The sequence below is a fragment of the Pseudorca crassidens genome, chromosome 1 (assembly GCF_039906515.1).
Source record: "Pseudorca crassidens isolate mPseCra1 chromosome 1, mPseCra1.hap1, whole genome shotgun sequence".
Lineage (NCBI taxonomy): Eukaryota > Metazoa > Chordata > Mammalia > Artiodactyla > Delphinidae > Pseudorca > Pseudorca crassidens.
In genome coordinates, this window is record NC_090296.1 from 103,135,041 (window position 1) to 103,149,972 (window position 14,932).

Here is a 14,932-nt window from a genome sequence, read left to right on the forward strand (position 1 = left end):
GGTTTTATGACTACTAAATCAATTTATGTAGTATAACAATTCTATCCATGTTATTTAAACATTTGTTCTTGAGTCAATTTTAATCATTTATATTTTTTCCAGAAAGTTATCGTTTTTTCTAAATTTGCAAACTTAATACCGTCAAATTGTTCATATAATTGTATCATTTATAAAAGCTTGTGCTGTTTTCATCTTATTATTTATTTGTATTTTTTTCCTCTCTTTTATAGAGTCAGTACTGCAAGAGATTCTCTGGCATTTGTTTTGTTGACTCCATATTTTGTTTCTTTGTTTCATATTTCATTTATTTCTGCTCTTACTCATCTTCTACTTTTTATATTTTCCCTGAAGCTATTTTTCTAACTTACTAAGTTGAATATGTAGTTTGTTAATTTTTATTGTTGCTATTAACTAGTGCATACACACAAAATAATATCTACAACATAAATGAAGGGAGTAAATAACAGTACAAACACCTTATATCCATCATTCAGCTTTAAAAAGAGAATATTTCCATCCCTTGTGTATTCCTTCTTCATTTTCTTCCTCCTTCTAAACTTCAAAGATTTCGTGTCTATCATTTTGTTGCTTCTGTTTATATTTTTACCACACTTGTATAACCTAATTTTCTTTTTGTCTTTTCTATCAAATGCATTTTAAACTATTCATTTTCCTCTCAGCACACTTTAGCTGCATCATACAAGTTTTGATATATAGTGCTTTTATTGTTGTTGAGATAGAATTATTTCATAAATTGTCCAGTGATTAATATTTTGACTCATCAGTTATTTAGAAAGTGTATTCATTAATCTTCCAAACATAAGGGCTTTATTTTTGTTACTGTATCGTGTTCAGAGGACGTGGACTGTATTTTCAGTCTTTAGTATTTAATTGAAAATTGCTTTGTGGCTTAGTACATGATCAGCACTGTAGATATCCCATATGAGCTTTTTCTGTTCAGTACATAAATTTTGGGACTTCTATATCCCTGATAAATTGTTTCTTTCAACTTTTGGTAGCAATCCTGTTAATTTCTTACATGTTTTTTCCTTAAACATATTCTATGTGATATTAATACAGCTCACTGAAGTAATTAGGTTAATATCTTCCTTGATAGAACCTTTTCTGGCCCTTTCTTTAAATCTTAATGTGTTTTATGCATATCTCATAAAAACAGATAGCTTAGTTTTAAAATTCAATCTCAGAATTTGTCTTTTTATGGTTGGATTCAGTTTACATTTATTATAATAAATTTGAGCTTAGTTCTCTTATTTTTTTATTTTTTTGTGGTATGCGGGCCTCTCCCTGTTGTGGCCTCTCCCGTTGCGGAGCACAGGCTCCGGATGCGCAGGCTCAGCGGCCATGGCTCACGGGCCCAGCCGCTCCGCGGCCTGTGGGATCTTCCCAGACCGGGGCACGAACCTGTGTCCCCTGCACCGGCAGGCGGACTCTCAACCACTGCGCCACCAGGGAAGCCCAGTTCTCTTATTTTTAAATGTTTAATTAAAATACTTTTCAAATTTTAAAGTTGATCAGTAATTCTGTCCTGAAAAAATATATAAAGATCTGAAAATGCTTAGTCTCTGATTACTACCCTCAATGCCCACATTAGGTAGAAGTCAAGTCTAAATGTCCTATCTGAAAATGGTCTGAAAACCCAAAGATCCAAGCCCATGGAGTTTAACTGGATCCCAAACATACTTCTTAGGTTTCCACAGAATCTGCTTTTTTAAATCTGTCATTAAGTCCCATTTATTTATTTATGTATTTAGGTGCCTGGGGAATCTTTCTTTGCAGCCCTTCTACAAAGTAAAATGTTTTTTTCCCAACACTTACCTAGTGGGCTATATCAACTTCATTTGCCAGGTTTCCAGATCAGTTTTCCAATAAACAAAATGAATATACTAATATTTCTAGAGGATTTGGAGGGGCATCAAATGAGATAACAGATAGACAGCACTTCAGCCATTTTGGATGCATAAATATTAGTTATTATTTTTATGATTGTCTACTTTCACTACACAGCTTTACATAGCTACACGATTGACTTTCTTGGTTTTACAAGAGAACAATAGAATGGGTTCCCTTTAAGAGGGAGGGTCACCCCTTTCCCTCTCTTCCTTTTATAATATCCTAACCCTTCTTCCTGTTCTTTCATGGCCTCTGTCAGAAGATTTATAAGAACTCAGTCTCTGCCCCGACTGGTAAGAATTAGACTTTCCAGATTAAAATGCCTAAAGTTTCTCCCAGTGGAGAAATTCAAATTATTTTGGCCGCTTATATTTAATAAGTTACTCATCTCATACCACCTTCTTTATTTGTATATATATATATATTTTCATTGAAAGTTTGAACTGGAGAAAAAGTGATACTTCTATAGTACATGACAAATTTACCCTAATTTGTTATCAGATCAAGTTCCATGTCATGTATTGGCATGGAACCATATTGTACTTCAGACTGTATATACTATATTGTCCTCTCCTTAAATTATTGAACCATCTATTTTATCACTGTTCTACCTTCTTTATTTGGACTCAGTCCATAAGTTACTTAGGTCACTGGTAATTAGTACCTGTTATAAAACAATATAAGTAAAAACAAATTACTTACAGTCTTCCATGTATAGGCACATAACTTTTAGTCTCTGTTAGCACTTTCTGTGACAAAAAATTTTACCCAAGTAATTTTAGCTTCTACAGTCAGTCTTATGTAATGATTAGTCTAATGAGTAAATCAGTCATGAAATTATGTCTGTTTTTATACTCAGGAACTTTTTCTACCATTGTTCTGTCCTCATGCTTATGACCAATTTCAAAGGTCACATTGTACCTAATCTTTGCTCTGCAAATCTTTCTGATGCTTTTGTCCAGAAATAGCAAAATGATACTTAGAGGACAGTAAGTAGATTTCTAAAATCATGCATCAACTATGTGAAATATGCTTGAAAAAAAGAAGCATACTTTTTTCCTGGAATTATCTAAATGTGATTGTTTTCAAGTATAGGAAAGAGATGGTTTATGTAGTTCTATGAGGGAAGCCCACAGGATGCAGAGAAAAATAGAACTTCATTAGTTAAGTTGCTGGTTAACATAGGAGAGGGAAAAGGAGAAAAGGTATGTGGCAAATGGAGACAGTCAGGCTTTGTTCCTGTTATAAGTGTTAACAGTTTGTAGATTGGAATTTTGGTGGTCCGAAGACAATGGTAATTGTTCCCTGAAGGAGGCTTGATTGCTTTATTTCTCGGACTCATTTTAATTTCCCCATGTAGTTATCAATAGAAAAGGCAATTCATTCCCTGTCCTAATTGTTCAAAAAGTGATATATTAGGGCAACTCACTTTAAATTCCAGTTTCTCAGAGCAGGAGTTTTTAACAAAATCTATGTCTAAAATATGAGCATCCTCCTCTTTGGAATCCAAAGGTTGTACTTGGCTACTAAGTCTTACCTGAGTGAAAGCAGAGTAATCATTTCTGCAGATTAAAGCAGTGTTGAAGCAATAAAAATTGCCTTACTTTTTGGAATCACACTAGTAATATAAAAATAATGTTTATTGTTCTTTACTTCATTGCAAAAGCTTGATATCGTGGCTATAAATAGAAAAATTACTGGAAGAACATGCATCAAACCGTACCTAACTTTGAAAAATTAAATTATTTTTTATTTTAATGCTTGTTTGGGTTTATAAATTACTCTTTCAGTGAGCATGCATTTTATTATTATCAGAACATACATACATTTTAGCAAATAATATGTGTTTGTTGTAGAAGATTTGAAAAGTTTAGAAACACTTAAAATAGATTAGCAGGAAGTCTCCCAAATTGCTGAATCCATTCTGTCCTTCAGTCCTAACTCCAGTAATTGAGCTCTGCTTGTTCTTCAGACCACCTTCTCCATATGTCTAGTTCCTTGTTTACCTAGGCCAGAGACCCTCTCTTGATAACATAACCAGTTCCCATCCTTTCACATCAGCTCGGATCCTAGTAGCTACACCCTATTATCTTACTGCCTACTCTAAGTACATGTGTGTATGTATGAAAGTACGTGTGTATATATATTTTCTCTTCCCTTTAATCCAACTCTTAAAGGTCAGTTACAGGCTTCCATTTCCCATCGCCCATGGCTAATTTGACTGTTTCCCCTTGTTTTCTTCTGCTTTGTTTTTATTCAGTGTCCAATATCCTATCTTTTGCCTTATTCCACAAAAACTCCACACTATGTCCTTATAATCTTGTTTGATCCGGTCTTACTTTGCTGCTAAAAATACACTCTTTCCCCCAGTATGCAGTATTCCCCTGAGACATGAGTCCCTTATCAGATGTATTTTTCATGCTTTCCTTAGCCATTCAGTTCCTCAGTTTCTAAAGTGACCATCATTCCATCTTAGGCTTTGTTGGAATAAGAAATGTTTTCATAAGCCATTTATTTTATTTTATTTTATTTTATTTATTTTTTAAACATCTTTATTGGAGTATAATTGTTTTACAATAGTGTGTTAGTTTCTGCTTTATAACAAACTGAATCAGCTATACATATACATATACCTGCATATCTCCTCCCTCTTGCGTCTCCCTCCCACCCTCCCTATCCCACCCCTCTAGGTGGTCACAAAGCACGGAGCTGATCTCCCTGTGCTATGTGGCTGCTTCCCACTAGCTATCTGTTTTACATTTGGTAGTATATATAAGTCCATTCCACTCTCTCACTTCGTCCCAGCTTACCCTTCCCCCTCCCCATGTCCTCAAGTCCATTCTCTACATCTGCGTCTTTATTCCTGTCCTGCTCCTAGGTTCTTCAGAACCATTTTTTTTTTTTAGATTCCATACATATGTATTAGCATACAGTATTTGTTTTTCTCTTTCTGACTTACTTCACTCTGTATGACAGACTCGAGTTCCATACACCTCACTACAAATAACTCAATTTCGTTTTCTTTTATGGCTGAGTAATATTCCATTGTATATATGTGCCACATCTTCTTTATCCATTCATCTGTCGATGGACACTTAGGTTGCTTCCATGTCCTGGCTAATGTAAATAAACCTGCAGTGAACATTGTGGTACATGAATCTTTTTGAATTATAGTTTTCTCAGGGTATATGCCCCATACTGGGATTGCTGGGTCATATGGTAGGTCTATTTTTAGTTCTTTAAGGAACCTCCATACTGTTCCCCATAGTGGCTGTATCAATTTACATTCCCACCAACAGTGCAAAAAGTTTCCCTTTTCTCCACAGCCTCTCCAGTATTTATTGTTTGTAGATTTTTTGATGATGGCCATTCTGACAGGTGTGAGGTGATACCTCATTGTGGTTTTGATTTGCATTTCTCTAATGATCATTGATGCTGAACATCCTTTCATGTGTTTGTTGGCAATCTGTATATCTTCTTTGGAGAAATGTCTGTTTAGGTCTTCTGCCCATTTTTGGATTGGGTTGTTTGTTTTTTGATATTGAGATGCATGAGCTGCTTGCATATTTTGGAGATTAATCCTTTTTCAGTTGCTTCATTTGCAAATATTTTCTTCCATGCTCAGGGTTGTCTTTTCATCTTGTTTATGGTTTCCTTTGCTGTGGAAAAGCTTTTAAGTTTCATTAGGTCCCATTTGTTTATTTTTGTTTTTATTTCCATTACTCTAAGAGGTGGGTCAAAAGGGATCTTGCTGTGATTTATGTCATAGAGTATTCTGCCTCTGTTTTCCTCTAAGAGTTTAAAAGTGTCTGGCCTTATATTTAGGTCTTTAATCCATTTTGAGTTGATTTTTGTGTATGGTGTTAGGGAGTGTTCTAATTTCATTCTTTTACATGCAGCTGTCCAGTTTTCCCAGCACCACTTATTGAAGAGGCTGTCTTTTGTACATTGTATATTCTTGCCTCCTTTACCAAAAATAAGGTGACCAAATGTGTGTGGGTTTATCTCTGGGCTTTCTATCCTATTGCATTGATCTATATTTCTGTTTCTGTGCCAGTACCATATTATCTTGATTACTGTAGCTTTGTAGTATAGTCCGAAGTCTGGGAGCCTGATTCCTCCAGCTCCATTTTCCTTTGTCAAGATTGCTTTGGCTGTTTGGGGCCTTTTGTGTTTCCATACAAATTGTGAAATTTTTGTTCTAGTTCTGTGAAAAATGCCATTGGTAGTTTGATAAGGATTGCATTGACTCTGTAGATTGCTTTGGGTAGTGTAGTCATTTTCACAATCTTGTTTCTTCCAATCCAAGAACACGGTATATCTCTTCATCTGTTTGTATCATCTTTAATTTCTTTCATCAGTGTCTTATAGTTTTCTGCATACAGGTCTTTTGTCTCCTTAGGTAGGTTTATTCCTAGGTATTTTATTCTTTTTGTTGCAATTGTAAATGGGAGTGTTTCCTTGATTTCTCTTTAGCCATTTATTTTAGAGTACTTTTCAAGCTTTGGTAAACATGTGCCCATATCCCCAAAACTCAAGAGTGAAAAAACTCATAATTATTTTTTTGAGACTGGGGATATGTACCCTGTAGTGAATTACCTAGTGTTTTTCTCCAGCTTCTACAGCTTTCACATGTTATGGTTTATTCTAATGCCCCATTCAATTGATTTTCAATGTGCTGTCTAGTAAATTTTCCATGTTTTTTCTTTTTGAAATTAGCTTCACTTGCTCTTTTCATGAAATGGACCATCCCTCTTTAACCAAACCAAACATTTCAATGAAACCTTCTCAGCTGTCTTTCACTTGCTTTCCTTCAGCCTATTTATTGTTTTTGTTTTTGTTTTTGTTTTGTGGTACGTGGGCCTCTCACTGTTGTGGCCTCTCCCGTTGCGGAGCACAGGGTCCGGACGTGCAGGCTCAGCGGCCATGGCTCATGGGCCCAGCCGCTCCGCGGCATGTGGGATCTTCCCGGACCGGGACACGAACCTGTGTCCCCTGCACCGGCAGGCGGACTCTCAACCACTGCACCACCAGGGAAGCCCTCCTTCAGCCTATTTAATTTTTTAGCAAGTGGTCCTTATATTTATTACTCCTACTATAGCCTAAGGATTTAGAGCACTGACTATATGTCACTTGAATTCAATAAAATGAAAATGGATATAGGGAATTACAGTGTGTTCATCATCAAATTTAAATTATACAGATGAATTCATGTTCAAAATCAACCCTTTGCCCAGCTTTGCTTTCAAAATTAATATGTATTTCTCACTTGCGTTCAGTAGCAGACTGTTCTCTTCCCACCCAGTGTTCCAGTGAGTTAGAATTGTTGTTTTCCCCTACTAAGACAACAAATTATGCAATCTCAAATATACCTAAAGTCCATTCTTATTTTTTTGGCTCAACCCAAAATTTTGTATTACACTCACACACACACCACATATACACATTACACGGTCCTCCAGCCCCTCAGCTCAGCTAGAACATGAAACTGTCAATGGAGAGCTGATTGTAAATCTGTTATGCCGAGAATCATTCAAGTCACTTTGATGATATTGAATATCACTCTGCTAGGCAGTAAATGGGAAGCAAAGATGCATAATACATACTTCTAATTCTAAAAGAACTCTTAACAGTTCTTTTCAAGACAAGGCATCTTCATTAGGGAATGAAGCCAAGAGATTTATTGGCTTAGACTGTCTTTATTAAAAAGTGATGGATCCACTTGTTTTGTCGATACAAACCCTAACACAGGGGTCTTCTACTTGAGAACTTCCCATAGTTTGAACATACTGTTGCTCTGTAGACTCACTTGAAATATAAAGAGCTTTGACCAGCCCCTCATGGAGTAGCAAGGCTGCATCTTGCTGTTCAAAAGCTAGAAAATTTTTTTAGCAATGCTTAACTGCCTGGTAGGGAACCTCCTTCCACCATTAACAAACATATTCTGGGAAAATACATAATGAGGGGAATGTATTAATAAAGGGAAATATGCTGTTGCCGTACTATGGATTTGAAAAATAATGACAAGTTAGCCATTTCAGCACTGTGGGAAGACATTCTGAAATGAGATTTAAGGATGATTAATGCAAAATACAAGTGCTTCCTTTTTAGCATTGCTTATCAGCTGGACTCCTACAGGATTTATGTAAATAACCATTCATTATGCATCAGGTAGTTGTGGGAAGTTATTTGTATTTGTAACTTCAGAGAGTGCTAGTCTTTCTACCAGGACGTCACCTGCATAGTGGGATATGACAATCAAATGGACAGACACATCCAAACAAGTCTCCACTATCAACACTAGTACTTAGTATTTTCTTTTTTTTTTTTTTTTTTTTTTGCGGTACGCGGGCCTCTCACTGTTGTGGCCTCTCCCGTTGTGGAGCACAGGCTCCGGACGCGCAGGATCAGCGGCTCTGCGGCATGTGGGATCTTCCCGGACCAGTGCACGAACCCGTGTCCCCTGCATCGGCAGGCGGACTCTCAACCACTGCGCCACCAGGGAAAGCCCATACTTAGTATTTTCTTAGTGTTTGAAGTCTATGGACTATATTTGTTACCATCTCACTGTTTGATCTTCAACATAATATGGTAGATAGGTAGTACAGGAAAGTGAGGATTAGAGAGTTTAAGTCTCTTCCTAGATCACAAGACTCTTAAGTAACAGACATTCATTAATTTCACACACAGAAAATGTGTTGTAACTTTACTATGCCCAAGGACAATGATAGGCACTGTTTAGGCACTAGAGAAATAGGGAAGAGAGCTCCTGCCTTCTGAAGCCCATTTCATATGTCACATGATGGGGCCTGTGCTCGTGAACTCAGGCCTCCTGGCTCCTCGTTCAGTGCTCACTCTACCAACAGCTTCCATGTGCTATTAAATATTATCTCCCTTTAAAATATAAAGCACCATGGGAGAGTGCCACATTTAACCTTTATCTACTACTAGGGCTTTCTTATCAATTCGTTGATGAGCTCCTTCCTAAGGAATAGGTGATGAAAGCAGTTCTCTGTGGAAAGGTCTATAGAAGAAGTGTACTTTGGGACTGGGGAGGGGTGTAGTGTTAGAGAGGGTATAGAATCAGGGAGATGAGGCCTGGGTAGAATATAAAAGAGGGGAGGGAGTGTTTCTAGAGGGTTAAAATCAGCATTGAGAATATTTTCCATTACTGCATACTTTTACCAAGAACCAGAAGAACCAATTTAGACCAAGGATAGTAATATAATTCCTTTTTTTTTTTTTTTTTGAATTGATGTTTCCTGAACATCTATCTCAAGCCAGAGACTAGGTTAGGCTCTGAGGATTGATCCAGCAGTGAGCAGTGTGCTCATCATCCTTGCCCTCATGGAGTTCACAGGATAGAGGGACATAGTCATTATCAAGCAACAAGAGCTCTGTGCTGCCATGAAAGAAGCTTACACAGCAGGGCGCCCAGTCCAATATGAAGATTGGGGAGTTCTTTATGTTCAAAGAACTGAATTGGACCCTAGAACACTGAGCAAAGAATAAGTGTGCAGAGTTATTTTGATGACTGCCCTCACTTAAATCAATAATCAAGGGGTCCCCTCAAAATAGCGTTTTCAGGAAAAAGTTGTAAAATGGTTTTATGATGAAATTCTCTAGATCCACTGATGTGGCTCGTGTTGGTTACTTGTCTCATCTTCACAGAAAATACATGTCTTCAAGAAGACTTTGCAGGCACTGATCTACCCCATGTCCTCCACCACCCCACACAACTTTGAGGTCTGGACGGCTACGACACCTACCTACTGTTACGAGTGTGAAGGGCTCCTGTGGGGCATTGCCCGGCAAGGCATGAAGTGTTCAGAGTGCGGAGTGAAGTGCCACGAAAAGTGTCAGGACCTCCTGAACGCGGACTGTTTGCAGAGTGAGTATTCGGTTAGGTGAAGAGGCAGGTGTGCAGAGCTGGTCTCACCCTATGCATTTTCAGCTCCTGCTAATTCTCAACAAATCCTACTCACCCCCAGCCTATTCATTCACACAAAGATATACATACTGCCCGCCAAGTCATGTAAATGATTGTGTCTTCCTACACTGTTGACCTTGGCACTTTCAGATTCCTCAGAATAACTACCTGGAGTTCAGTGGCACTCGGACCAAGTAGAAAACTTCACAGCGACTTCCAATCTTTGTTCTCACTTTTATCTCATAATAGCCCCACGTGGTCAGTGGGAACATGTAAAGTCACATTCCTCAAACAGGGGTTAAGACACACCCCTGCGATGACAGCAACTGGAATTCTTTTCCAAACCTACTTGACACCTGCCTTCTGCAGGCAAGAGCCGTGCTCTTTTGCTGTCCCTGTGCAGCCCTTAGAATTGGGAGGTCTTGCATTTGATGTCAAAGACAAATCTAACTTACCAGATAGGTGACCCTGGGCAAGGTTTTCTAACTTTTCAGGGCTTCATTTTCTTCCACCAAATAAATAGGAATAATAAAATGTACCTCAGTGGGTTATTTTGAAAATTAAATGAAATAGTTGCTGCTAAGAGTCTGGCACATAGTAGATGCTCAATGAATATTAATCGCCTCTCCATTCTTTTACATTTCTGAATAGGTACATGTCACTTTGACTTTCATGACAGGTTATCTTAAATTTTCCATTTCCAAAAGAAAATCCTTTATACTGGTACTTTAGATTAGGTCCTGAAATGCCAAAACATCATACTCTAAAATACATATTATTGGCTTTTCACTGCTGGATTTGTCTGCTGACCTTATATATAACTAAAAAAGCACTGCTGAATAAATCTATTTAAACATGGATTTTCATTTTCAAATGATTTTTTTTTACATCTAAATATTGTCCCCTTTGTTCATTCTTTATAGGAATGCAGTCATTGTAAGGTACATAGGTTGCATGAAATTGAGGGAGGACAGAGGAAAATGTCAAAATAAAGATTAAATCAGAAATGCTGGCACAGCTGGCTCTTGCAGTAACAGTCACACATATTGTACACTTTCCTCTACCTGATCAGTATTCTCCCTACACAGTCAGGTCAGCCTAAGACTGTTAATGGTAATGAATGTGTTTTTTGAAACAAAATAGTGCCCCTTCTTTGAAAAATAAAAGGCATATTTAGGAATGAGTGCTTAGAAGAAGGCGGATTGACTCAGTATTACTCAGCCAATTTACTTGCAAAATCTCATAATACAATTAAAATTCAGTCTACCTGTTTAAAAACTGAATTGTGAACAGGCATCTTAAGAAACAGTCACATTAGGGCAGTTGACATTTTGAGAAAACAGATAGGAAAAATATTGCCATCTAGAAACACGTGGCTTGAGTCCCTTAAAGAAAAAAAAATGATGCAGATAATACCTAAGAAATGAGTTCATTCTTCTTTAAGTCTTTCAGAGAAGAGAGATGCCACCCATTCATTAAACTTTAGAAACACTTTCATAGTCTATTTCCATTTCTTGGTATTATTTGGTGTTGGTTAAATACACTAGGCGAGCTTTGTGCTGACGTTATTCATTAAAATGCCCATGTAAATTGGAAGAATCAAAAACAGTGCAGACAAAATGAGGGTAGACATGTATGCCCCAGGAAAAGGATATTTTCCTGATCACCCCTCCTTATTTTTCCCTAAAACCCGTGTTCTCACCTTGAACGGAAAGAGGTGTTGCTAATAAATGAATTCAACTTCACCGCTTGCCACAATAACTATCAATAAAATTTAAAGTTGTCCCTACAAAATCAGTGACATTTCCTTAAGAAATTTCTCTTTTCATTGCTTTAAGCAAGAAATTTGCAATGTGACACATTGTGTGAAATACTTCCATGTGCGCCAAAATTGAAAGAAAAGAAGAGAATAAAAAATTAAGAGAAATCAGAGTTGGAAAATACAGCTAATACTGCAACTTGTAAGCACAAGGAAGTTCTTTGATTTCCTTCTCCAAATGGTCATTCAATTTCTCTTTGAGCATCTACAGAGAAAATTTAACACCTTGGCAGGAGGCTTAATTTATATTAGAAAATTCTAGCTTATAAAATAAAATTTGAACCAACTCTTGCCTTATAGCAAATTCTTTTCATTAAGCCAAATCTTACCTTTGGAGAAAATATTTAATAAATTGACTTCTACCATATATGATAGTTTTTCAAATACTTGAAGATAATAGTCTTCTTTAGGTTTCTAGAACCCTCATTATTTTGCTAATTTTCTGAAGAAATTGCAGTCTGTCGACGTGCATACACACATACACTCAGAATAAAACAAAAGGAAAAATAAGTCTACATTTGGGTCTGACTAATGACCTGTACAAAATAAAGGGTATTTAAAGTTACTTCAAATTAATTTGAGTTTGGTATTTCAGTCCCATCAAGTCTTGGGTCTGTGACTTACACACTTGCAGTCAAGGGAAATTAGACCAGGTGATAATATCCCACTCAGTGTTCTAGTACCTCCATGCAGGTGCAGAGATGCATGGAAATAGGTTCCGCAAACAGCCTCATCTCAGCTCCTGTCTAGTTGATTCTACCTGGTGGTTTCTACACTTGACTGCCTTCCTGGCCTGAGGCTAACAGCCATGTGAAGTGGAAGATAGGAGCAAAGGATAGCAGAGGAAAACATAGCAATGCTTGAGAGAAGAGCACTGATCTGTCATACCCCTCCCTGTTCCAGGCCAGTAGCGGTGGGTAGAGTTCACCTGTTTTTCTTGAATTAACTCATTTCTGTCCTATTATTTGGAAATACATTTACTCTTTTTTGGAAATGGCATTTGGTGATGGAAGAATTGAAACGCAGCTAATGGAGGAGCAGTTTCCGACCCTGAATGATATTCACGTAACCCATAAGGACCTTGCCAAAACAGTTATGGTGGCAGTTTTAAACTAGGAAAAAGTGAAAAAAAGTATATGTTGGCTGGGTTGAGGTTGTATGCAGAGTGAGACATATGTAAAAAGAGAGATCACATATAAAATATTTTCCTTGATTATCTTTTTACAGTAGAAAAGAGATAACTTCAAAATCAGAAAAATATGCAAATAATGGAGGCTAACCCAACTGGCTAGCACTTTCTTACACATCTCCAAAGAAGAAATCCCAGAGTCCCACTGAAAAAATATTCTGCCTAGTTTTACTTCCTAACTGGAAATTTCAAGTATCTGCATAAAGAGAGAAAGTATTTCATCAAGAGTTCAGGAAAGCAGCATCTTGTGAGATGTGCTGTTTTGTTCTGTGTTTCCCACTGACATTATGTTAAGCTTACGTGCGCTAATTATTAGCCATTGTGAATTCGTAACATTCACAAAATCTGGCTAGTGCACTCCTAGCTGCAAACTAGATACTGATTTTTTTTCATATTTGTGCTACCACATTTGCAACCACACTATCTTTTAAGACGGTCAGTTATTTGTATATGTTGAACAGCTATGGATGGGAGCATTATTCTGGGTTTTCAGATCTAGAAAGAAAGTAATCAGTGTTGTCCCTGGACTCAGACATGTTTTCTAAAACTTAACTCAGGTGACTAGATGTAATATGTTCGAAACTTTTGACATTCTACTCTGTCAACAGCAATTATACAAAGTATGTTTATGTTATGAATATACTTAGGAAGCTTAGAAATAGGATTTTGCGTGTCTACTGCTATAGGGTGGAGACCAGTCTTTGTTTCCCCATAATTTAGCACACATGTAAGCACAGCTAGCTGCATAATAAGTGTTGGGGAAGCAACAAATGAGGGCATGCGAACACAATTAGAAATAGCATGAAATGGTTTAAAGATCATCTTTCCATAGAACCGTAGATCATTAAGGGAGCCTTTGAGATCAGTAGATTGGAGAACCCGATCTACTGATTTTACTTAGTTCAGACAGTTCAGTATCTTGTCAAAAAGAATCAAATGGTAACATAGGTAGGGTTACAACTAAGGTCTCTGAACTCCCAGCCTAGTGATCTCTCCTAATTTATAAAGAAATATGCAAAGTGGACCCTAGGGGGAAAAATGGAAAGTTGTTAAATTTTATCTCCAGTGCTTTCCCCCCTCCCTGTCTTTTAGACATTCTGTGCTGCCCAGACCTTGACTTCCCCGCGCTCCCGATCATGACTCCTCAAGGCCTCCCTCCATGACCAACCCACCAAGCTCGGGGTATACCCTCAGTCCACCATCTCCAGTCACAACTCACTCACTACACTGACTTTTCAATACTAAAGAGGAAATGATTTGATAAGTTAATTTGGATAAAAGTGGAATCAATAGTTAAGTTAGCTTAGTACAATGGTCAGTTCCTTAACCCAAAGGAATAACCTTATAATGTAGCATTTTCAGGTTTTGGGATAGGGGACTCGGGGCACAAAAAGGGTGAGTATGCCTTACATAATGTCACAGACATATTCTATGTAACCTAAGCGAAGGCTACCTGTCTATCTATATACATTTTTTTCATACTCCTGAACTATTTGAGGAAGATCTGGCTTCTAATCCTGTCACTAGTAGAGTTTTTGAAAACCTCTCTGAGCACCATTTTCCATATATGTGAAATTAATAATACCTGTCAATGCCCTCCAGCTAAAGACCACCAGGAACACACCTATGGTTTTAAAAGTTCAGTTTATTCCCCATCACTTCATGGAGAATGCACACCAGGGTGAACCACAGGGCATCTCAGTAAGAGGGCATTAAAAAAGCAGAGGATTTCTCTTGATCAGGTTTGCCTTGAAGTGAGGACAATTCTGTGATTGTGTACATTAAAAAAAAAAATCTACGAGGAAAGCAGAGTGAGGCTAGCAGCTGTACTTAGTAAAGAAGCAGTAGTCACTCATATTAGGAGAGGGATGTTTGGTATTTTGTGGTTACACAGTGACCTAGTTTTCATCTGTGCTTAGAAAAAATTAGAGAGTGGCCTTGTTTGTCTTGCTTTAAGAGGGACCATGTGTGAGGATGGTGTCCTATGAGAGTCCTTATACCCAGCTGGAAAGCATTACTGCCTAGTGGTGAGCACCAGGCCAGCTTCCAGCCACAGTGTGAACCAGATGTGTCAGCCGAATTC

General features: G+C 37.6%; 1 protein-coding gene across 4 annotated transcripts in view; it reads left to right on the top strand.

Moving 5' to 3' along the window:
- UNC13C (unc-13 homolog C) overlaps positions 1 to 14,932 on the top strand; it is a 615,854-nt gene that overhangs the window by 227,108 nt on the left and 373,814 nt on the right. For all 4 annotated transcript variants that reach the window (XM_067747577.1, XM_067747567.1, XM_067747553.1 and 1 more), the window contains one exon: positions 9,583 to 9,802. In XM_067747577.1, coding sequence (XP_067603678.1) covers positions 9,583 to 9,802 — 220 coding nt within the window. The remainder of the gene's footprint in view (positions 1 to 9,582; positions 9,803 to 14,932) is intronic.